Source organism: Denticeps clupeoides, chromosome 7 (genome assembly GCF_900700375.1).
Source record: "Denticeps clupeoides chromosome 7, fDenClu1.1, whole genome shotgun sequence".
In the NCBI taxonomy this organism is placed as follows: Eukaryota; Metazoa; Chordata; class Actinopteri; order Clupeiformes; family Denticipitidae; genus Denticeps; species Denticeps clupeoides.
Window position 1 is genome coordinate 24,316,572 of NC_041713.1, and position 24,437 is coordinate 24,341,008.

At 42.6% G+C, this 24,437-nt stretch overlaps 2 protein-coding genes across 8 annotated transcripts; both read left to right on the plus strand.

Annotated features, from left to right (window-relative positions):
* The first annotated feature begins 1,056 nt into the window (after window positions 1–1,056).
* caprin1b (cell cycle associated protein 1b) lies at window positions 1,057–11,046 on the plus strand. Of its 2 annotated transcripts, XM_028986202.1 has the most exons (18): window positions 1,057–1,220; window positions 1,877–2,056; window positions 3,304–3,366; window positions 3,472–3,558; window positions 3,898–4,136; window positions 4,206–4,288; window positions 6,177–6,335; window positions 7,440–7,492; window positions 7,592–7,675; window positions 7,929–8,129; window positions 8,276–8,387; window positions 8,496–8,551; window positions 8,672–8,782; window positions 8,893–9,036; window positions 9,128–9,281; window positions 9,924–10,127; window positions 10,242–10,348; window positions 10,432–10,518. In XM_028986202.1, exons 2-18 carry the CDS (start codon window positions 1,877–1,879, stop codon window positions 10,516–10,518), a joined length of 2,124 nt encoding a protein of 707 aa, XP_028842035.1. In that variant the 5' UTR covers window positions 1,057–1,220. The 2 variants fall into 2 exon arrangements, with proteins under 2 accessions (XP_028842035.1, XP_028842036.1); XM_028986203.1 differs by lacking the exon at window positions 1,057–1,220 and having other exon boundaries at window positions 10,432–11,046.
* A 402-nt stretch (window positions 11,047–11,448) lies between these two features.
* hmg20a (high mobility group 20A) lies at window positions 11,449–22,854 on the plus strand. Of its 6 annotated transcripts, none has more exons than XM_028987818.1 (10): window positions 11,449–11,769; window positions 15,715–15,798; window positions 15,936–16,166; window positions 17,151–17,283; window positions 18,085–18,122; window positions 18,858–18,930; window positions 19,016–19,231; window positions 21,147–21,279; window positions 21,927–21,975; window positions 22,289–22,854. In XM_028987818.1, exons 2-10 carry the CDS (start codon window positions 15,733–15,735, stop codon window positions 22,307–22,309), a joined length of 960 nt encoding a protein of 319 aa, XP_028843651.1. In that variant the 5' UTR covers window positions 11,449–11,769; window positions 15,715–15,732; the 3' UTR covers window positions 22,310–22,854. The 6 variants fall into 6 exon arrangements, 5 of the variants coding, with proteins under 5 accessions (XP_028843651.1, XP_028843650.1, XP_028843652.1 ...); XR_003750407.1 differs by having other exon boundaries at window positions 11,450–11,769; window positions 18,855–18,930; window positions 21,900–21,975; XM_028987817.1 differs by having other exon boundaries at window positions 11,450–11,769; window positions 18,855–18,930.
* The last annotated feature ends 1,583 nt before the right edge of the window (window positions 22,855–24,437 follow it).

A 24,437-nucleotide genomic window follows, 5' to 3' on the forward strand; every position in this document is an offset into this window, starting at 1 on the left:
GTTTGTCATTATCAATAGTTCACTCATTAAAATGCTTAAATCAAAGCACTGATCATATACAAGAGATATTAGTAGAATGAGTGTGCCAATTAAAATGAAATAATTTCACACCATAAAAAAAGAGCTGGGTGGGTAGTTCCTCCTCTCCAACATGCAAGCAGTCGCTTCATCTTATTAATGATACGACATTATACACATGTCTTATATGCTATAGCACAGGGGAAATTCAGCCAAATGTAGCCAACTCACTCTGCTCATATTTGTTGGTCCGAGAAGAAGGCCGCTCTGTGAAAGACAATGCTACTAGCAACACTACGTTTGTCTCCTGACCTGAGATTAACTATGCAGATCCCTGTGGAAGCTGTGATCCAGTTATGAAGGCTGATGCAGTGGCTTGATACTTCACTTTTAGACGTCCCCAGTTGTATGAAAGGTATGTTTTATTTCCACTGATCATCCTAAATATGCTGGCAGGTTATGGTCTATTAAATTACAATCGCAGCCACTTTTCCCACCAGGCTGCACAGAATGGAGAATCTGGGCAACAATAGGTACGGATTTTATATTAATCACACAATGGTTCCATTCAGTTTCATATATTTGAATTACTTTCAACTGCTTTGAAATAAAATATCTTATCCACAGTTTTGTTGGGAGCCACCAAGCGTCTGTCATGTTCACCGGCATAGTTTTATATTGCAATAAATATTAGTTCAGCATTAACACATTGAGAACATGCTTGAAACAAGAAAGAAAACCATTCTGAAAGTTCTCAAAGCTCAATCCAACAAAGATTTCCCCAAGTTTGCACTCGTGATCAGATTTGGTAAGCCGTGCGCCTCTTGTTTTTGCCAGTAGCGAAAATGGTCAGTTTATCTGAAGAACGTCGCCTGATCGTAAAAAGTGGGATTGTGTTTTCGCGCAGCGCTCAGAAATTGCGTGTCTGAGATGAATCGTCGGCGAACAAACGCTGACGGACGCGGAGCTGCTGCTGGCAGATCAGGCAGAATCCCGGGCAGCCGCCGACAGGGGTCCTTCCTCCGTATAAAGAATTATGCGAGCGCCTTGGTCGATCTCAGTTGTCGGTGAGGCCGGCGGGGCGGATCCCACAGAAGCAAAATTGAAAGAGAAAAAATAAAAAGCAAAACGACTAAAGTCCAAGGCTGTTTCAGCGCCATTCGATCGATCTTCTCCCTCGCGGACGCGTTGAGCGATAAAAGGTGCAAGTATGTTCGACGATTCGCGATTACTGTAAACTGGCGTGACGTGCGTGGTGGGTAGTTGGCGGCCGGCTTTAAACAAGTTCCCGTGGCTCATTTTTACCAGCCGCGCGTCCGATTCGCGTGGAAATGGCGTCTGGTGGAATATCCGGGTGCCGGAGAATGAACTAGAAGCTCGGCACTGTAGCTGCTGGTGTCCGCGAGTCGCGCTGCTTTCGGCCTTTACGTCGGGCCGACGGTGAACTTTTGTTTTTTTTTTTTTTTTTTTTTTTTTTACTGATCGAAGCGACAGTTTCGGTGACAGAATGGGGAGAATGTTTTGTATACGAAGACAGGGCCGTTTTTCGCTTGTAAGATCTTGTCTTGAGGTAAAGTACAACGGTGAGGATAGACGATGAGAAGGCCTACGCTGGTTTTATCCTGGTGCACATGGGAATAAAATAATCCCAAAAACTGTGGCGTCATGCAAGGCGATGACGCGAGGTTGAAAGTTGATCTGAAGATGAGCAGCTCTGTCTGGGTGAGAGGTGGAGATGAGGCTGTCTCCACTGTTTATATTATATCGACAAGTTATCAGGGTACTAGTGACGTTTGTTCCTAGTTAGTTATATAAATCCTCCTCTTTTTAAACTTCCCTCCCATGTTGCTGTTCACAGATGCCCTCAGCTACGATTGGCACCAGGACTGTGAAGTCCACAAGCCCGGACGTGGGATCCGCTCCCGGATCAGCGGGCCAGATCACCTGCAACATCCAGTTCTCGGGAAGCCACACCGAGACCATGAAGCAAGTTCTAGGCGTCATAGACAAGAAAGTGCGCAATATGGAGAAGAAAAAGGTGAGTTGAATAGACTTCATGTCCGCTCTGCCTGGTTTTGAAGGCTGCCACTTCCTCATAATTCGTAGAGAGCTGTAGTTGTAACATATTACTTCACACCAGCCATAATGATTTGTCTTTAAACGATGCATTAATAATTAAATGCATTTTAGTGAACTATAACCTGTTTTTTCTTTCCATGCTGTGGGTGGTGCATTCACTTTTAATACTTTATACAAAATGTAAGATTAATTTGCTGCAGTTTCCTTTTTAAATTGATTTGACACAAAGTGGTTATAATGAATATATATTTATATACTACATGTACGTATATGGTATGGCGTTTGTAAAATTAATTGCATGAAGAACTTTGCCAAATCCTCGCTACTGGTTGCTGTGTCTTTGTTCGACAGTCGTGGCTAACAGGCTAACACGTCCGGTCCCGGGCCGGCCCACGCCGCGGGGCTTCGCGTCACGGCGGCAATGGGCGCAGACAGGGGGTGAAATAAAGCTCCTTTTACGCCTGTTTTACTCCGTGCCGCAGCCGCCTCTGTATTTACACGGTGCGCGTACAGACGCTAGTTAGCCAGACAGCACATGGACACACAGCTAACATGGCCGCCGACAGGAACCTCCTACTTTCCGGAGCGGATGCCGGGCTACGAGGCTCGTTTCAGCTTCAACAAGACACTTTTATTTCGGTTCGGTGTCGTTTCTGCGCGCGATGGGAATTCCCTTCGCTTCATAGTCGTACGAAATGTCGGTTTCAGCGAGCTTGCGGTAGCAGGCGCCCCTGTCCATTGCTAAGCTAAGCAGCGTTGTGCTAAACTGCAGGCCGATTCTTGGGAAAATGCAGAGTAACAGTTTGGATATTAAATATTTCAATTTGCAGCAAGTATCATGTGAAGAAAGATAGTGTTGCTGCTTATGGCCTGAACCTTTCCCACACTTCCTTCGTGACCTCCTGAATCCGAACCTTTCTCTTGTGTGGGTCTAATGGTCTTGTTGAGCATAGAGGCAGGTGTCCTCTGTCACAGGTTGAGGTTCAGGGTTTTATTTCTTAGGAGGGCAAACCTCACCTTGCCTGTTGCACGCTTGTTATTGTGCAGTGAAATCTGTTCTGTGATGTCTAAACGCAGACTTTTACGAAGTGTAGTGAGCATCTAAACCACAACAATGAAACCTATTTGCCATGGGCACATGTTTTAATGAGCTCTGTTTTCTCCAGTTTTTAAAGTCCCTTGAACTTTTCTCCTTTCCGTCCTCAGAGCAAACTTGATGACTACCAGGCCAGGAACAACAAAGGAGAGCGCCTGAACCAGGACCAGCTGGTGGGTGAAAAAGCAGCCCAGCCGTCTGGTTACTTCTGATGTTCCAGTAGCTCCGTGCTGGCCTCTCGTTTTAACCGGCGGTTGTGGTTTTATCTGTTCTTGAAGGAAGCCCTTTCAAAGTACCAAGAAGTGGTCAACAATCTGGAGTTTGCCCGGGAGCTGCAAAAGAGTTTTATGGTGTTGGGACAAGAAGTAAGGCCATTTTTAATTATTATTTATATTTTATTAGTATTGGACAAAATAAATATATTTTTTCAGGGTAAAGTTTTTGTTTGCTTTAAGTTGTTCAGTGAAACTCTGCATTACATTCAAAATACTGTAGAATTGGTGAAACTCAAAGTGAAGCACGTCACATGGTGCCCACAACGAAATGTCCTCTGTATTTAACGCTTGATGAGCAGTGGGCAGCCGTGACAGGCACCCGGGGAGTGGTGTGTGGGGACGGTACCTTGCTCAGTGGCTTTCTTACCAGTTTGGCAACCACTGCCAGCATGGTGATCGTGTGTTCGGTTTTTCTTCATCCACTCCCAGATTCAGAAAGCAGTGAAGAAGGCAGCTCGCCGGGAGCAGCTGCTGAGGGATGAGGTGGAGCAGAAACGACTAAAGAAAGTTCTGGAGCTGCAGTTCCTCCTCGATCGGCTGGGGGAGGAGTCTGTGAGGCAGGAGCTGCTGCAGGGTCTTTGTGGTTCCTCACTTCTGACCGAGGAGGACCTTACTTCCCTTGATGAGTTTTACAAACTTGTGGGGCCAGAGCGTGACCAAAACATCAGGTCTGTTGAGTCCTCTTTCATGGGGCCCACTCATGGGGCTTATTTTTTACATTTTGATTATTCTTCCAGACTGACTGACCAGTATCAGGAGGCATCACAGCATTTATGGGAGCTCTTGGAGGGGAAGGACAAGCCTGTGGCAGGAACAACATGTAGGTTAATTTTTATGATTTTTGGTTAGGGTTAGCATGTCATCAGGCTGTGTTACCTGTTCCCATTTTAATGTTTGCAGTCCTGTACACTTCTCAGTTTAATAGACATGCAATTTACTTTCATTTATTACTCTGATCAACTGTTCAATTAACCTTTTCAGACTCACCTCTGTTAAGTGTGTTTTCATTAGAGGTGCAAACCTTCACTGATCTCACAATTTGCTTACGATTGTCAACGCCTTGGTTATTGTAGCATCCCATCAATTTTCCATGTTTTTAAATATGTAAGATGAGTCTGGACATCTGAACCAGGCGTTTTCTGCCGTTCGTGCAGTCAAGCGTTCATGGAATGAATGCAGTTTTTCTGCTCATTGTGAACAAAACAAAGCCACACTGGTCTTCAGCACCAACATTCAGATTCAGTCAAATTAGGGCTGTTCAATATAAATTGAACCATAGATTGTATATATTGCGTTATGTAATTTAATCTACGTTTTTCCACATTTACATTTAAGGCATTTACCAGACGCCCTTTTCCAGAGCAACTTACAATCAGTAGTTAGAGGGACCGTCCCCCCTGGAGCAACTTATGGTTAAGTGTCTTGCTCAGGGACACAATGGTAGTACGTGGGATTTGGTCTCAGTACCTGGGTCTTCTGGTTCATAGGCGAGTGTGTTACCCACTAGGTTACTACCATCCATTGTGAAACACCGCAACACAACACACGGTGCACACAACAAAATATGTCCTCTGTATTTAACAATCACCCTTGGTGAGGAGTGGGCAGCCATGTCAGGTGCGGTGTTGAAGTTTACCTTTGCGCTCGCTCAGCTCTTGGCACGGTGTTGCCACAAAACAATCCAATCACGAACAGCAAACAACCAAACATATTTAACTTCTGATTTGGTTTTGTGGCAAAAGCCGCATTCTGTTGCAGAAATGAATAAAATGCACAGAATACATTTTTGTTCTTCAGTTACATTTTTTTGTTTGCTTGCGTGACATTTTCCTCTACAACTCTTTAAGTCACACCCTGTACAACATTGCTTCTCTCTTAAAGCATCCTGCACATTTTACAAGTCATGTGACATCACAACAGCTCAGGTGGGAATGGATATGGAGTCAGGCGACTGTGAATTTATAGTTTAAAACAATGCAGCAACACTACAAATTTGAATCAGCACAAAAAAGCTAACATATCCCATTTTTGTCCAGCAGTTCCCTGCTCACTAAGGGTAATTGGTTAAAAACATTTCATTGTGTGCTCCATGTGCAGTCACTTCACCTGTATGCAGTATGTTCAGATCCTTTTATTAGGGGCTGTCCTAGGCAAAAAGTGTAATTCTGCATTATGCTGTAAGGATAAATTCTAATGGCTGCCCTGACTCTGCAGCTGACCAGATAGACTGTATCCTTGTTGCCCATAGCTGACTCTGCTGTAGGTCACTCACTCCACCTCCTTCAGTCATGGGTACATGACTTGTAACAATGTGTTGTGTATGACCAATCATACTACAAACTGCACTAATAAGTTAACAGGCTTTTAAAGTTCTGTATTTTTAGTCTGAATTTAAATTGCATGGCGCCTTCATGAATTTATCATTTTAATGGCAAAAAAAGATATTTTGATATTGTGAACATATTTAAATACCGGATGTGAGTTGTTTCAGTCGTTGCACATATCTGCTTTTTTATCTGCAGGTAGTGACAAAATGCTTCTATTTTTGGTGAAGTGGCGCAGGATAAATGTACATTCACAAGCATGTCTAAGACATTGTTTGCACACGCTGTTGCATGTATTCAAGTTCAACTGATAAGCACAGTGTTCCATGTAGACGCTCAAGTTGTATTATTATTTTATTTATTTATTTATTTATTTTCCCCCAGACAAGGCCCTGAAAGAAACCCTGGAGCGAGTTGTGCAGAGTGGCTACCTTGACAAAGCAGAGGGTCACCAGAATGGTGTTTGTGTAGAGGATGAGCAGCAGCAGCAGCCAGCAGCTGTGGTGGAGTCATCAGAAGCTGAGGAGCAGGCGGGGGACACAGGTCACCATCTCCACTCACAGGGTCCCTTTCATGTATTGCTTTGGTTATGGGTGGAAGGACTTCAATTCAAATTCAGTTTATAGCATTATGATCATGGCCTCGTTTAAAAATTAGACAAGTTCTGTTTAGAGTTTGTGCGACGTCTTAAGTAAATCCGCATTAAAGGCCTTAATCAGATTTTGCCAGCTAGTTAGAACCAGTGAAAGATGAATTTGAAGCCTGTTGCACATTGTGCAAGAAAAGGCTGAAGTTTGCAGCTAGAAGACTCCAGGCCAAGTAAAGTTAACCGTGTCATGTAAGCGCAGGGAAATATATGAACATATTAATTTATTAGTGGGTAATTATAGTTCTCAGTTTCTTTTTATTCTGCAAATCCAGACATGAAATCTGTCTTAAATGTGCCCTTTATTTTTTTTATTTATTTTATTTGCTTTTATAACAGTCTTAGTGGTCCCCTAATACTGTATCTTAAGTCTCTCTTTCCGAAGTTCAGCCTTCATGTGCAGAATTACAGCCACATTTAGGCACTTTCCCCAGGACTCTTTAAATGCTAATGGGGAGGAGTGCGGACTGGAGAGGGAAAGTGAACGGGCATTCACAGAAATGACTCAACACCATTCACCAACCACATGTTTGGCGCAGACAGTCATGTCTGGCGCGTTTTTCCCTGGAACAAAATAAATAAAAATGAACCCACTAGTTCAGAGTTTGACTGTACTGATAAATGCCATAGATGAACTTTAAAAAAAAAAATGTATACATTTGTGCTCTTTTACATCTACTCTAAGTAACTGCACTGCTTCACATGTTTTCAAGCCATGATAGAATGTTTTAGGAGCGAAGTGGGAAATTCTCTGGGCGGAAAAAGCATGAGGAATGGGATGACACAAGGGGACAAATTCCGGATCAGTCCGTCTGAGCTTCAACGCTCTGAATGGTGAAGCAGAATGGCCAACACACTCTTTACAACTATTGGCAATTTTAGCCACCGCAGGACCATAGACAGGCTATAGGAACTTGTATTAATGTTAAATAATCTGACACATTTTCATGGTGGACTTCTTAATTTGTAATGTCTAGTGTTTTCTTTTTATTTTCTTCCAGAGGGGGAAATAACAGAAGAATATACAGATCCTATTACAGTGGAGGCAACAGAGGTAAGCTTGTTTATCCTATCCTGTGATTCATAATTTAGTTGTTTTTGGGGATGGTTTCATTTGATTCTATTTTTCCTTGATCAAATTTCCTTCTTTTAGTTTGTAAACAGACAGTTTATTCCAGAGAACACATACAGCAGCAGTGAAAAGGAGCAGGGGGAAGAGTGGCATTCAGAACCAGAGGTATGTATTCACAGCCAAACATTGTATTGAGTTTTTTTTTTTTTTTTTTTTTTTTTTTTTAAACGTTTCTTGTTTTTGATTGTGATAATGGTCTATAAGTTTTGTCCTTGCATTGATTGTTCATTGATGTCTGTCAATGAACAATCTGCTTAAATTATTAAATCTGTTCTGGAGTAACTTACATGAGCAGATAAACTGCTGTGCCATGCGTTGCCATGCCACCATCTGATTACAGGCAGTCTTCCTTCTATAGGTGGTTAACACTTTACAGCTTCAGCAGCAGCAGCTGCCACCTCAACAGCAGGTACCCGTGCAGACTGTCCCCTCACCCGTAGTTACAGAACCTCACCCGCTGACCTCGGTGACCGCCACACCATCTGCAGACCCAGTGCTGCGGAAACAAGTGGTTCAAGACCTAATGGCACAGATGCAGGGACCCTACAACTTCATGCAGGTTTGTCTGTCTGTTTGCCGCACGTCCACCCCCAGACAGAGGTCTTCCGTGTTTTTTTTTTTTTTTTTACAGATGCAAAGGGTTCAAGAAATAGTTGGGACTATTCTGACCTAGGGGGTTTAAAGCCTTTTTCTCACTGTGTTTAGGATTCCATGCTGGAGTTTGATGGGCAGCCCATAGATCCTGCCATTGTGTCGGCACAGCCCATGAAGCCAAATCAAAACATGGACATGTCCCCTCAGATGGTTTGTGCCCCAGGTTTGTGTTGCACAGTCTACCTTTTTCTTTTCTCTCTCATCTAATGGATGTATATTTAGTTTCAAAAGCAGTGGTGTCATTGAGTGACATTTAGATTTTTTTCCACAGTTCATCCTGAGTCCTGCCTCCCACAGCCAAGTGTTGTACAGCCTGAACCAACACAAGTAAGACAAGTGTTTTTTTTTTTTTTTTTTTTTTTTTTTTTCCCTCTCCTTCATCCTTTCTTCGCGTTCTGGTACGCTATGGTGTTGGAATCAGCTCAGTTTAATCTTCTTTTTCCTCAGGTCCCCATGGTTGCCCCCTCACAAGAAGCCTTCTCCACAACACCCCCAATGTACCAGACCCCCCACCCTGTTGATCCACGGCCACAGACTGAAGCTATTGACCCTATCCAGGTGAGAGAGCATTTGGAGGTGCACTCATGTTCTCTTTCTGTGGGACTTTTCTTTCTTTCTTTTTTTTTTTTAAATGCATTTATTTTTTAATCTTCCCTTTTACTGTTTAGGCCTCTATGTCCCTGTCACAAGACCAACCCCCTTCATCGGCACTTCCCCCTGCATCTCAGACAGCGGTGTTCCAGCCCAGCTCCAAACCCCTGCACAGCAGCGGCATTAATGTCAACGCGGCACCATTCCAGTCCATGCAGACGGTAGGGCTCTGCTATGTATTTTCTTTCTCGGAAACGCAGTCATCTGCTGTTTTTGTCTGAACTGGTCTTTCTCTATTACATTTCGAATTAGGTGTTCAACCTCAATGCTCCGGTTCCACCAGCCAGTGAGACTGAGTCCCTGAAGCAGTCAAGCCCGTATCAGGGCGGCTTCAGCCCGAGCTTCAGTAGCCAGACGCAGCACCCTGTGGAGCAGCCGGAGATGCAGGCTGAGCAGCTGCAGTCGGGTGAGCAGTGCTGGACTTCTACTTTTTCATTTAAGGCATTTGGCAGACGCCCTTATGCAGAGCGACTTACAACGTTCTTCCATGTTAATCAATGAAGTGATCAGTTCCGGTTCACTAGGACCCTCAACTATGAATACAATCTTTTTATTCACTCTGTTCTAGTTTCTGAATAAGTCAGACAATAAGAATGCTGCTGCATTTTGTATGAGTTGTAGAGGTCGGATGGTGCATAGTGGTAGACCAGCTAGAAGGGAGTTGCAGTAGTCCAGTCGTGAGATTACTAAGGACTGAACCAGTAGCTGGGTGGCCTGTGTTGACTAAGGACGAGTTTGTCTCATGTTGTAGAGAAGGAATCTACATGAGTGAGAAAGATTGCTGATGTGAGTCGAATGTGGTGTGAGACTTCATATCTCTTATAGAGGCTACAGCTTCTAGACTTCATGTGGCATGCTTTTATTGTTTAAAAAGTAGACGTTTTGGCAATATATTTTTAATTTTTTTGAGAGAAGTAAACTTTTTTTTTTTGTGTTCATGTAGATTGGGCGCGGCCAGGTGCACCCCACTGTAGTAGCTACGGTTTTTTTTCTTTTTTTTTTTCTGAAAGCTTAGATATTCTTTCTCTTTGCTTTACCCCCTTTCCAGTGGTTGGTGCCTTCCACTCCCAAGACCCGTCACTCCCCAGTGCAGGAGCACACCAGACAATGGCGCAGCAGCCCACAGGGCAGGGCACAGGTTTTGGGCGCCCAGCTCAGTCTTTCTACAATAGCAGGGCCATGCCACGAGGAGGACCCAGGAACTCACGAGGCATGATCAATGGATACCGGGGACCATCCAATGGCTTCAGAGGTACACTTGTAATGCTTTTCAAAATTGCAGCGGGCAATGTAATAATCAATTAGCAAAAACACAGCATACCAACCTTTAACTTCTAATACATTGGGCTGACTTCTTTGATTTCAGGTGGATATGATGGCTATCGCCCTCCATTCACCAACACTCCAAACTCCGGTTATGGGCAAACCCAGTTCAGCACGCCACGGGACTACTCCAGCAGTAACTATCAGAGGGTAAGCATTACATGATGCACAGATATGATTTGGATATTAGATGAGATGTTTGGGGTTAATTAACATTTTTAATGGCTCCATAGGATGGTTACCAACAGAATTACAAGCGTGGTGCAGGCCAGGGCCCTCGAGGTGGTGCCCGAGGAAACTCCCAAGCCATGCGCTCCTGAGAGGCTCAAACTGACCACTTAAGCCACAATTGTGCATTCAGGAATCAAACCAGAATGCATCTGCCCAGCTCAAATATTTTAATTTTTTTTTTTTTTCTCTCTCCTCCCTCTCCCTTTTCATGGCTTTGATCAAAGTAAGCCTGCTTGGATGGTATTTACGAAAACCTTTTAACAAGTCAAAATGCAAGCCAAGCTGAGGACCCATGGCATCAAGGTTTCAGGCAAGCCTGTGTTTGTATCAAATACTCCTGTAAACTTGAAAGATTTCATTAATTTATTTTTTGTATAAAATAAAATGCAAAAATACCTGCCACTGCTGGTCCAATCCCTGGGAGTTCTTTTTTTTTTTTTTTTTTTTTTTTTTTCCTTCTCTCGTCCCATCCACTGTTTTTAAAGTTTTCCCATCTCCCCTCTTCAGCTGACTTCTTGAATTAATTTGTCCCCTTTTTGGTACATTTTAAAGGCGCTCCCAATCTGGGTTTGTAAATGGATGTTGCTTCAACAGTTTAAATAAAGATGTTGCATTAAGCATGTTTCCTTCTCTATCTCTGCAATGAAAGATGAGCAATTCTTGTCTAAACTGGGTTAGTTTGATCTACTAACGTTGGATTTTAGCACCGAAAAATCAATTTGAACTAGTTTTTGGGCAAAGTGATATTGTAGATTGATATCTTGGCAAAAAAAACGCTACAATTATAGTGCTGTCTTGTCTGTAATGCAGATTTTCGGAACCGGAACATGATAGATTATGAAATCTAATGTAATATCGTGAAAGGTTCGATTTTCAGTCTCCGTGTTCTGTACTAAACTCTCCAGCAATTTCTTGATCTTTATGAATGCCGTTTTGTGTTTCCATTTTTTTTTTTTTTTTTTTTTTTTTTGTCGTGCATCTTTCACGCCTGATGGTGGCGTTCGCGCTCCGAACGTCGGATATATTGGTTTTCTTGTAAACTCAGGAAGAAGATGATTTGTTCATGGACACGTTCAACATATTTTGTACCGAAACATTTATGTATATTCATACATTTCTTTACACGCACCACTCTGCTTATCGAGCCAGCTTTTAAAATTGTCGTACCAAAGAAGCTCCCTCACCAAGAAGACAATTTCCGAAGTAATCGCCGCTTGGACGAACGCAGCTGCAGCGCAGCGCCGACGTGAGTGAACACGCCCCGACGTTAGCGCCGTGCACGTCGCCATTGTTTTGATCCCAGAGGCTGCTGGTGTGTGGAAAAGCTCCCGCGTTCACAGGTAAGGACGGGTCCGAGTAATATTCTACATGTACACGTGTGTCCGTGGACGCGCCGAATGTTCTAGAGACGTCGAAGAACGCGTGGCGCCGCAGCGTCGTCTGAAAGGCAGCTGTGTTTTATCGGAGCTAGTTCGCTAACTTACTAGCCAGTCCCCTTCAACGCCTCCCATGCGGAGTAGTCGGTGGCTTTTGAACCTTGGCTGTCGACTCGTTTTTATATGCGACCTATTGCAAGATCTTGTGTGAACGATCTCGATCGGTTCTTAGTAATAAACCTTTTTTTAATAGCACGACGATCGTCAAAAATCGATTTGACACCCCCTATTGTAAATTAAGGCTTAGTCCATGCTCGTTTAAGCGTTTACCACTTTCATTTAGGATCCCACTGACCCAGCTTCAACAAAACGCTTCTAATATGCCCCCCCCCCGCCGCATTTATTTATTTGTAGAGCCCAGTTGAGCTCGGAAAACGTATGTTGCCATGATTGTCAGAAGATGAGATGTAGTTAGATTTAGAAGCGTTAAGGAGCGATAATATTTCTCATTTTGTATGTGATTGCAGGTAAATGCAACAGTAAAAATGAACATGAAGCCGCACTGCATGCACTGTTCTGCCTGTTCTAGGCAGAGGGGGTCGCTAGAGCTCCATCATGTTAAACTTGTCCCTCACAACTTCTGAACGCCACCCATTCCCTGCAGCCATCAAGTAATTGCTTCATGCTTCAGAGTCCCTTTCCTGTGTACAGGGTGCAAGGGGACTGTTGGACCAAGGAATGCCGGGAACACTGGTACATTAAGCACCTTGTTTATGGGGCAGTGGTGTTCTAGCGGATATCAGAATCCCGATCTGCCAAGGTGCCACTGAGCAGAGAACCGTCCCCACACACTGCTCCCCGGGTGCCTGTCATGGCTGCCCACTGCTCACCAAGGGTGATGGTGATGTTGTCACCATGTGCTGTGCTGCAGTGTGATGACATTGGCTTAAAAGGTCTCATGTCATGAAAATGTCACTTTGTGAGATTATTTAACATTAATACGAGTTGGCCTGTCTACGGTCCTGCGGTGGCTAGAAATGCCGATAAGCGTTAAAGAGTGCTTTGGCCGTTCTGCTTTATCATTCCGAGAGCGGCAGATCTGGAATTTGTCCCCTTATGACAACATTTCTCCCGTTTCTCATGCTTTGTTCACCCAGAGAATTTCCCACCCGTCTCCTAACACATTATCTCTACCGACCGCCATGGCTTGAAAACGCATGAAACTTTGCAGTTGATCAGTGATGGGATGTAAAAATGAGCACAAATGTATTTTTTTAATTCCATCACAGGAAAATTTGTAGAACCAGTGGGTTAATTTTTCTTCCTGTTTGCACCAAACATGGGGGTTGGTGAATGGTGTTGATGACATCATTTCTGCGAATGCCCTCTAGATTTCTATAGGTCGATCTCCACCTCGTCCCGGCTCTCTCCTCCTAATTAGCATTTAAAGCTACAGACACCGAAATGGCACATCCTGGGGAAATCTCACTGTGGGACTGGATCAAAATGGCTGTAAATCTGCACCAGACCGATATAAAAGCAAAAAAGTTTTCATGTCAACCTTTAATTCACAGAGCTGTCTGTTGCACATAAATACTGGTGGGAATAAGAATGCTGTTTTTGGACCTCTGTCCACTGACCGTCTTAAATGGCCAAAAGAAAACCCTGTTCAATTTTACACACACACACACACACACACACACACATATATGCAGAAATATCAGAGGAAACCGTAGCTACTACAGTGGGGTGCACCTGGCCGCGCCCAATCTTCATGAACGCAAATGGCATGTAAAATGAGCTTCCTTTCATCTGCGCTCAGAGGATGAAGAATTCTTTTTCGTCCACAAATACTTTGCAGTTTGCAAGCGAACCTGCGAGGGACAATAAAAATACAAATGTATAACATTTAAATGCAGTTTCTAAAGTTTTCTAGAGCGTCTGGCTTACGAGCACCACTTGTTTTTCAAGCCGTCCTTGAACATTTAATCATTTTTAATTTATCGGTCAACAGAACAAAATCAGCAGCCACGCCCAGGTTTTGAAGATCAAAAATGGCCACAATGCAAACTGAGCGTACTGAGATCTAATTCCATTTTTATCATTTTAAATTCCAGACGCTTTACTTTCTTCTTTTGTGCATATAGGCAATATTGACTTGCAAATTATTAATTAACAGTCTTGTTAACATCAATCAGAGTCAACAGTGGCAAGAAAAACAACTTGAGAGGAACCTAGACTCATAAAGGGGAACCCATTCTCCTCTGGTCAGCACTGGATGACAAATGAAATACATCCAACTCTTTATGAAATATGAAGGTTATTGTATAATGAATTAGCTTCCAGGTATTGTATTAGTCACAGAAGGTGACTATCAGATGGGGGCAGCAGAGGACCAAGGAGGACAGGCCATGGAGGTCGGCCATGTCACATGATCACTCCGAACCAGGAAACTCCCCAGGCAGGGAATACCATTCACAGTGGAGTGGATGGTGAAGGATAGAGAAAAGAGAAGAGTGAGTTAGTGATGAGTTAGCAACACTGATGACAGTAACTGAACAGAGAACTAGACGTTTCCAGTGGCACTAGGTACTGCAGCATTACTCGGAAGATTGTTCACAAGATTTGGGGCTCTATAAGCAAAAGAACGTAAAGTTCTTTATTTGAAGCACAATTCATCAAGAAAGGTAATATACTGAAAATGTGTTGGTGCTTAAAGTACTTCACTGAGCTGAAATGCAAACAAGATAAATGAAATAAAAAGAAAACCTTAAATAAAAAAATACAAGTGTTTTAAGAGCTTGAACTTGATGATACACTGCATGTAATGTGTTTTATTGATCCATTGTGCTTTTTCAGTGTGTGATGTCTATCATTTTGCTTGGACTCAGGTGGTAAATGCGAAGTTAGGTGAGCATTTTGAATAGCGCTAAAATGGATGCTGAGGCAGTGAAATGGAGGCCGGTCAATGCTTGTTATGTTCTGGGTGCATTGGCAGCGAAAGCGGAGTCCAAGGTGTGGAAAAAAAAAAAAAAACTTGGACCATGAAAAATTATTTTTTAAAAATGTATAAAAGTAGTGCACGTGAAACATGTTGGTACAGACATGTTGACACCACAATAACGTCAGTTTGGGCTTTTAAAAAGCTGTACTCAGGCTCGGGTTTAACTTTTAAGGCCCGGGGCTACATCCAGCATTCTCACCTCTCTGTCTGACTGCAGCATGCTCACTTCCAGATGTACAGGAGTATCTGGACCACAGCCAATCAGAGGTCGTACCAAACCCCGCCCTTCACCGTCTTGAGAATACGATGCAGACGTTGCTAATGCGTGAACCGCAGGGAGTTTACGATGTTATTTTCCCCCGTTGAAAAATTAGGCTGCACTCTAGAGCCCTGTGAGGTTCTGCTTTACTTCATTCTGTGTCCTCAGAGGTCTCTAGGGATGTACCTTCATGTACCTTCAAAGCATAGCCTACATCAACGAACAGGATTTTTTTAATCGGGGGATTAAATACATGATTGCAAAATTGCATTGCCCTCTAGGCTCTGATTACTGATGATTAATTTTGAGCCACTTGCTGCCCTCTATAGTGAAGTTGAAACAGCATGAACCACGCAGCGCTTTGCTCAGCACCATCAGATCTCATATGAAGGCTGAACGCTTTGAAAATGCCCTCAGTCAGGCCTGGCAGATCCAATATCAGCATGCAGTCACTGATCGAGGCGCTGGAGAAGGGTGTCTGCCACATGCTTTTTTACTGTATGTTAAAAAGATGTGCAGTGCTGCAGATTTTATTAGCCTCCATTCAGATGATGTTTCCTTGTTTTTGCTGAGACTTGATTTTGTGTCTAATTTTCCATTATTCACACTCTCCCTTCACTAATCAGCTCTTCTTTCCTCCTCGCAGGGCTCTTCCAGTCTGGCCATGGAGGAGCAGACTGGCTCACCTGGAGGCAACACCGACAACAGCACCCAGCGGAATGGAGACGAGGTGAGATTAAAGCCAGGAGGCCAATGATCAATCAGCATACACGGGCACATTGCTAGTAAGACTAGTAACCCAAAGATGTAGTTCCCACCCCATCAAACAAAAATTAGGGTCCTTACAACCGTTCTATACACACTCAGACTTCACCGGACCCCTCGCAGAAACCCAGACGCGGCACTTGGCCCAAGGGACGGAAGAGGAAGAAGCCAGTGAAGGACAGCAACGCCCCTAAAGCACCGCTGACCGGCTACGTACGTTTCATGAACGACCGGCGTGAGCAGCTCAGGGCCGAGAGGCCAGACGTGCCCTTCCCAGAAATCACCAGGATGCTTGGCAACGAGTGGAGCAAGCTGCCGCCGGACGAAAAACAGGTGAGGCAGCGTTTCAGCTGTGTGTGCTTTGTTTTGCTCAGCATTTTGGTTCAGCGTTGGACTTTTACTTAAGGCTTGATGCTTAAATCACATAGTAATATAATATAAGTAATATAATCTTATCCTGCATGTATTTACATCAACATTTCCAGTTTTAGAACACAGATGTGTTTAAGGTTGGTGTTCATTGATTCTAGGATGGTCAGTTTCCAGACGCTTGGAATCCAAATATTGCTCATTTTTTTCTGCATGAATTGCACTTTTTATTAGTTTTCTTACATCTGATTAAGAAACACTAAAACCTAACCAGAAACCACAGTGAACAGTGGCCCAAATGTTCAAACTTGTCAATTGATTGAACATATTCAGCAATTTGGGGGTTTTGGCATTGTGTAAACATGCACCGAATAACTGAACATAAATGTAATTAACCAGGACAAAACACAGCATGTCACTGGCTGGCCTGGTCGGAGCGAATTCTGCCTGCAGTCTGGAGTCTCTTTTGTCCACCTGCCTAATCCTGACACATGTTTAGATACATGTGGAGATACACGTTTGTTTTGTGCACTGCATTGAATTTGTGAGTTTTTTTTTTTTTAATCTCCATGGGAACATTGAATTTTAAGATTTTGTTAGTCAAATTCAGTGGGATTGATACTGGAAGCATTGAAATTTTAATTGGTAATTTGAGGGACAGTGGCCCCTGGCGGCTAAGGAAGTGGACTCGTAATCGAAAGGTTGCTGGTTCAAATCCACAAATCGTCAAGATGCCACTGTGGTCCCCTTGATCAAGGCACCGTTCCCTTTCATGGCTGGGTGATGGTTAAATGCAGAGAACACATTTTGTTGTGATTCGTGTGCTGTGATTGCTGTGCATTATAATGACAATCACTTCACTTTCAAGTTTGCAGAAAACACAAATCAGTGAATCTGAAGGTTTGAAGAAGCTTTTTGTCAGTTCCTTTCTCATTGCATCTCTCACAGCGCTACCTGGATGAAGCAGAGAAGGACAAAGAGCGCTACATGCGTGAGCTGGAGAAGTACCAGAAGACGGAGGCCTACAAGCACTTCACCAGGAAGGTGCAGGAGAAACAGAAAGGCAAAAAGCACAGGGGAGGTATGGAGACCCCCAATCATTGTGTATGTTATATGCCCATTGTAACCCAATTATGTAACCATGGTTTTGTCACTTAAGCACTGATCATCTACTGTACCCATGTGACAATAAGGGCACCAAGCGTAAAGCTTGTTTGCTCGGCATCCCAAGGTTTTCCCGTAATAGAAACAAACAATAAAGAACCTCTTGGGAGTTGAAACTAACTACCCTACCCAAACTGATAAACAGAGTTTAAAATGGGAGGAGCTCAAAATTTGACATTTGTCACACACACTACTTTTTAGGTTGATTTAAACCCATAGCTATCAATACCAAAGCAACCATCATTCATCTTAGCCTAAATGGCATGTAAAAGTGTCCAGTCCTTTATAAAACATTAAAGCAACTCCAGTAACAATGCGCAGATGCCACTATGACTTAGTCCTCATTGGTTTAATGGCTTTTGGAACAAGGACTGGATAAATGACAATAACATAACAGAAACTTCATAATGTCTGAAAATAGAGTGGAATTTCATTTGTCAAGGATTTGTCAAGGTCCTGTTCTTCTGAAGGTAAAGGAAATTATGCCATGTTTGGGTGAGATGAGAGGCCCTGACTTATATACTGTCATAGTGTATTTTTTCACGAAAAGAACCATGATCACATATTGATGGAGTATGTGCTCATGGTTTTAAATGGTGGTCATCATTGAAGTCTCACTGATTCTTCTTACGCTTGAGGTCCAGGTTACCTGAGCATGGTTCCAGAACAATTCTGTAACACACTTAGGCATGGATTTAAAAAAACTTTTTTCTTGCAGAATCTGGCCGCCAGGCATCAAGCGAGTCTCTTCATGATGTAAGTGAATGAGTCTTTATCATCCTTTTCATAATTTGCTGGGGATGCACTCAACCCATGGTTTTATACAATTCATCTTTCTGCATTCATAATATTTTTATGCTCATTAATTCTTTTCACAGCACAGCATCAGAGGCTTCTTCAAAACTTAAAAACAAAAGCCACTTCTCCACAGTTATGGTCTACCCTCGTGCACACGCCCATTCTCATATTCTGCATGTTTACTAGGGCTGAGCGTGGACAGAGGGTGGAAATCATCGTTTTATAGGCATATTAAATAATTTTAAATAATTTAAAAAAAAAATAAAAAATTTCTCTAAAACTTAAATGCACTCGCTAGCATTTTCGTGCCATAATGCTTCTCTTTCCCCCTTTGGTGGCTCCATTCTGGTTGTCCACTTTAAGATTTGGCAAAGATTTTATGCCGAACCCTCTCAGGGCTTGGGATCGGCACCAAGAAACCAGTGGCTGGGTTAATACTGGACTTCTGTAATATTTTCCCATTTGTAGGAGTCGTACATTTATAAAGGCCCATATTTTCAAAGCAACTCCCCGCTGCTTGGTGTCGATTGGTTTTGATTCAAAAATTTCAAGAAGCCAATGCAATGTGATATTGAGAAAAATGTAAAAACCTCCAGCAAAAATAAGTATGATGTGAGTAACTGGAGTGAAAGTGAACCGTCTGCTGATGGCATGAATTGGATTTCTCTCTCTTTCTGCTTCTCTCGTCAGAAGGATGCTGAGGGGAAGGACCGGTCGGTGTTTGATATCCCCATCTTCACCGAGGAGTTTCTCAACCACAGCAAAGGTATGTCACTCCACAGCTGAACGGTTTACTGAAGATGCTGGTTGATCTCTGCTCCGATTTCCCATCTTGCTTCCTCGTCCCTCAGCCCGCGAGGCAGAAATGCGGCAGCTGCGCAAGACCAACATGGACTACGAGGAGCGCAACGCGGCACTGCAGAAGCACGTGGAGAGCATGCGGGGGGCAGTGGAGAGGCTGGAGGGCGACGTGATGCAGGAGCGCGGCCGCAACAGCCTGCTGCAGCAGCACCTCGACACCCTGCGCCAGGCGCTGGCCGCCAGCTTCTGCCAGGTCCCTCTGCCAGGTACCACGGGATTCTTTTAGCATTCGTAGCAGCTGCAAAAATCTCAATTCAACACCAAACCAACTATGAGCGGTCGCCAGGAAAATTGATAATATGGTGAAATGTACTGTCCTGCCAGTATATACGATGGCGTTCAGTAGTGTCGCCTGTTTTTGTGAGCATGCCATCATTTGAAATTCTCTGTGTTCCTAGACGCATTAAACCAATCCGCACTTGCCCTGGATACTTGCATGTACGGTCGATTAACTTCATCACAGCCATGGACTCACAATTCAGGCGAGCATCACCTGATGCAACTGTGCAAACATGACACGAACTAATCTGCATATCATATACTTCATGTCTGAAAGTTAAGCCTAGCCTAGTACTGTGCGGTATAAATTTGGCCAGCCTACCGCAGAAATGTCCTTTATCGCATGGCAAAAACGCCTACTTGAAGCGAAAGTGAAGTTATTGTCATTGTCACTGCAGCACAGCAAACGGTGCACACAACGAAAAGTGTCCTCTGCTTTTAACCATCACCCTTGGTGAGCAGTGGGCAGCCATGACAGGCGCCGGGGAGCAGTGTGTGGGGACGGTACTTTGCTCAGAGGCACCTTGGCGGATCGGCAACCTTCTGAGGACGGTTTCGATCCATCGACCTCTGGTTTATGGGCCACTCTGCTACTCATCACCCCAGATGGGACTCAAACCCACAATCCCTGTCTTAGGAGGCCAATGCTTTATCCATGAGGTCACTGGGGCTCTACTTGCCTTCTTTTTGGAAAATAGATGAGAGCACAGCACAGGGAGGAGCAGCTGGTTAAAAAAAGTGGTGCAACATGGATAATCTGAGTGAAGTTAGCAATGAGTTCTATATTTTGATTTTTGCAGTATTTTCTTTTATTCATCAAACAAAATCCTCCAAAAACTTCCAAACAGAAATCTCCACTTCATTTTAATACAGCACTCTTCAGTTTTAATGTGCTCACTGTGCTTTTAACAACAACATTTATTTCTTATATAGCACAAAATCACATACAGTATGTCTCAATGCAACATTTCAAAATAAAAATTCCAAATGGAAAGACAGGGAATGATTTAATATACATTAATATAGTGCCTTTCAGCTTGTGATCAAAATAGATAAATGCATTTACTTTGCCAGTTGTGAAATGTGTAGATAATAGGGTAAGAGTTAGGTTTAGGGATAGGCTTTTATTTTAAAATGTTGCATACCGTCAAAAGCTTGGCAAGGGAAGAGTGGCTGTATTATTTAGCATTTTCACAATTTATTGTCTGTAGCAATTCTAAAACCAACGTGTGTATAATTTCACAGACATACATGACTTTGTGAAAGTGCAGATTTCTAGATTTTTGTTTAATGTTGTATTATACAACTTCCTGCTGCACTGCCTTTGCTATGGACACATGTTACCCTGTTTTATAAATACCATCTACATCTATGGTTCATTTTATATTGCAATATGAATTTTACTGCCATATTGCTCAGCTCTAGTGTAGTCCTTCTCCTTAATAAGAAATTATACTTATTAATACATATTTACAGAATACATACATATAATACATATTTAAAGTAATTGAAAGTAATTCATACATACCTACATACTTTCATACAGCTAGATGCAGCTGGTATTCTGCTGCCGCCTGTGACTTCTGAGTGTCTCTGAGCTTGAGGAAAGCTGAGGTTTGTCGAGGAGGCACCAGCCATGGTTTATTCATAATAGCAGTGTTTGCAGCACTGACCGCCATGTCCCGAGGCAGAATATGAGGCAGCCTGGAATTCCTGCCACTTCTCTCACTTTCCCTGTACTTGGACATGGATCTCATGGTACCTAGAGTCCAGTTAGAGAGACATATTACTGCCATAAAAATGTATATTACACTGCATAATCCCAGTATGTTTGTCCTGCAGGGAGTGGAGAGACACCCACACTGGACACCATTGACTCCTACATGAAGAAGCTACACAGCATCATCCTGAGCTGCCCTCAAGAGCACGAGAACCTGATCAGCACCGTCAGGGAGGTGGTGAACCGCCTGGACAGGTGAGAGGTTTCATTCTTTCTCAAGTCGGATGTCATTTTCTATGCTGTTTAGTCAGACTTGATGAATGCATCTTCACTTTGTTCATGTTTCAGTTAAAACAATGGTGCAGTATGTTAAAAATGCAGAGCTTTGCAGCATTACACCTACAGCATTAGGTCCATTTACATTCATCTACATCTGGAGCACAGTGACTAATAGGGCTTAAATTGTCCATGGACACCATTTGTATTGCCTGTGGAACACATATGTGACAGACTGAGCGTGCATTAGTAAAAATCGTTAGTGAAGTGATTGTCATTGTGAAACGCTGCAGCACAGCACACCGTGACACAATGAAATGTGGCCTCTGCATCTCCTTAGTGAACCATGGGCAGCAATGGCAGACGCCGGGGAGCAGTGTGTGGGGACACCGTGGCACTTTGGGATTTGAATCAGCAACCTTCTAACCTAACTAACCTTTCAGTTAGTCCATAACTAAAACAAGTCTAATATGTTTTAATTATGGACCATTATGAAATGCATCAGACAGGTTTTGTTTAAGTAGCTTATTTTTTGCTTTGCTTCACAATTTTGATTATACTGAATTACAAAGTTTTTCTTTACGCCGTTGTAACCACAGGCCTTTTTTCCCCCTGATTTTCTGAAGTCCAGTTCCCCCTGGACTTTATGAAAAGGGAGCCAGATTATCAAAAATGGTGAGAAACTTCATACTTAAAATAACAAGACAGCTCTATAGAGAGTTCTTTCATCTATTATTTTTGTTTGTGCAATTTTTTTACTGAAGTATGGAGTAGTGAACACTAGCAGCCACTTCCATAAAAACTTGAAGAATCAGGGTTACACTTATTAACAAGAAAAACAAAAGTAAAATATAAGTGAAAGGTCCCAGTTTAGTAAATGTAAATCTGCATTTCTAAAAAGTGTGAGGGGTGATGCTCGTTCTGTCAGATGCGTTGCATGCCGCCCTTCCAGACACGCCATGTAAACTGCACCGTCTTCTGTTTGCAGGTAATTGGGGTGAATTGTTAAAAGGCCTGGAAAGAAGAATAGACTCTCATCAAACCACGTCGCTGGAGGAGTCCTCTGGACACACCGACCATTTTAACACACCTTTTAGTGTCACATCACCATTTTGGATTATTTATTTCTCTACTATGCGAGTTTTATCTAATTTTTAGCCGGAGTTCAGTCACATTACTTTGCAGTTCTGGGAACAGCAGGAGTTTATATAAAAAAAACAACAACAGACGCTTAGGGCCGTTTCCTGCTGCTGCCTTGTCACGGATGTTTTTTTTTTTTTTTTTACATTTTTTGAAAATGAATTGGACCACACCAAGGACAGCTCCCATTTCAGATGTTTGCTTTCAACCAGGTCTGCAATTCTTTCCTTTTTTGTTATGAATGCAAAACTTTTTTTTATACTTTTCTTTAAATGAAGTATTTTTTTATTTTTTTGTTAAAGCAAATGCTCTATGTTTTTCTAAGCTTTAATGTGCCAATCTAATAAATTCACACACAGAGAACTGCATAAATGTTCCAGTTTAGTGTTGAATAAACCCCATTTTCATTCAATAGTCTGCCTTAATTTTTACTCTTAATCTTGATTGGGTAATATCTTGCCACCTAACAGTAAATGATGTCATTGTTGCAACAATTGGTTGGTTAAAATGTTGTACCGAAAAGGAAGATTCCTGAAAGTTTTTAGGACTGATGTGCCAGTGTCGTCGGATACTGTTGTCAGTAACACTGACATGGTGACAATGGAACATGTCTAGGGGTGGATATATTAGGTAGCAAAACTTATTTTCAACTTATTATCAACACTTATTTTTTAAGTTGATGCATATTTTGAAACAAGAAAAATGCAACATGATTTTGTGAAAAAACTGTGTCTATTCTGGGTGCATTTAGATACACTTGTTCCAAAAATCTGTAACAAAAGGTGCATATATACATATTTGTTTTGTTAGGATGGTACCAGCTGCATCCTTCCATATTTAATGGATATACATTTCTGTACAAATGGCTTTTCTATCTGTAATGTGGCAAGTCTGATAGTAACAGTGCTTTGTTTAATATACCTTAATACAAAATATTTTTTGGATTGTGTTTATGTATTGCAATTAACACCCATTACATTCCACAGAATGTTATCCCGCTTAAACAGATGAGAGAGGTCTGTAATTTTCATCATCAAAAAATCCAGGATTTTTAAAGTATTTATTTGTATAAGGGTGCAGAAAATGAGGATTTAGCATCAAACAAGCAAGAATTCTGCCACCCTCAGTCCTGTAAGAAGCTCTTCTGTCCACACCTTCAAACTCTCAGACTCCAACCTCCACCATGGACGAGACCAGAGAGCTTTCTCAGGATACCAGGACAAGAATGTACACCTGCTCAAGGCTGGCACAAGCAGGCAAGCTGCTTGGTGAGAAGAGATCAACTGTTGGAGCAATTACTAGAAAATGGAATCACTGACAATCTCCCTCGACCCTGGGGCTCCATGCAAGATCTCACCTTGTGTGGTACTAATGATCTTGAGAATGGTGAGGAAACAGCCCAGAACATCTGGGGGAAGATGAGGGAAGATCTGCATGGAAGAAGGGGCAGCTTCAGCTACAGTGTTTACAAACCTGGTGAAAACGTATAGGAAAACGTATAGGAAATGTATGACCTCTGTGATTGCCGTCCAATGATACATTACAAAGTATTGCGGTGAACTACTGAACAAGTACTTATTTTCTGCTCCATTATAAAAAAATCTTTAAAAATCATACAATTGTTTTTTCTTTTACATTTTGTTATTCACATCTTATGATGAAAATGACACAATTGGTGGCTGCCAAATACATTTTTAACCCAGTGTATATGTGCTCCAGGGTTACTGTAAATACTATTACACTAGTACTACTGCAGGTGACTGTCTGAATGTATGTACAGAAAATAAGGAGGATGTTACCGGATTTTCTCAAGCTCGGAGGCAAACGGTGCAGCCTGACTCAGCTTCATTGTTGCAGAGAAACTTGTGGGCATTTATTGTTAGGGGCTGCTGGTGTGACAGTGCTGAGCCACCAGAGGAGAACTCTCGATTGTGGAGTCAAAGGAGATTCTTCATTTTAGCCCCATGTCCTTGGAGTCCATTTGGAATAAAGTCTTG

Bases quoted from the DNA above. Each gene is read 5' to 3' on its own strand.
- caprin1b (XM_028986202.1), top strand. From the start codon at position 1,877: ATGCCCTCAGCTACGATTGGCACCAGGACTGTGAAGTCCACAAGCCCG. The intron at 3,559-3,897 runs GTAAGGCCATTT...ATCCACTCCCAG, and splicing joins TTATGGTGTTGGGACAAGAA to ATTCAGAAAGCAGTGAAGAA. The intron at 10,349-10,431 runs GTAAGCATTACA...ATGGCTCCATAG, and splicing joins CCAGCAGTAACTATCAGAGG to GATGGTTACCAACAGAATTA.
- hmg20a (XM_028987817.1), top strand. From the start codon at position 15,733: ATGGAGGAGCAGACTGGCTCACCTGGAGGCAACACCGACAACAGCACC. The intron at 16,167-17,150 runs GTGAGGCAGCGT...CATCTCTCACAG, and splicing joins TGCCGCCGGACGAAAAACAG to CGCTACCTGGATGAAGCAGA. The intron at 21,280-21,926 runs GTGAGAGGTTTC...GATTTTCTGAAG, and splicing joins GTGGTGAACCGCCTGGACAG to TCCAGTTCCCCCTGGACTTT.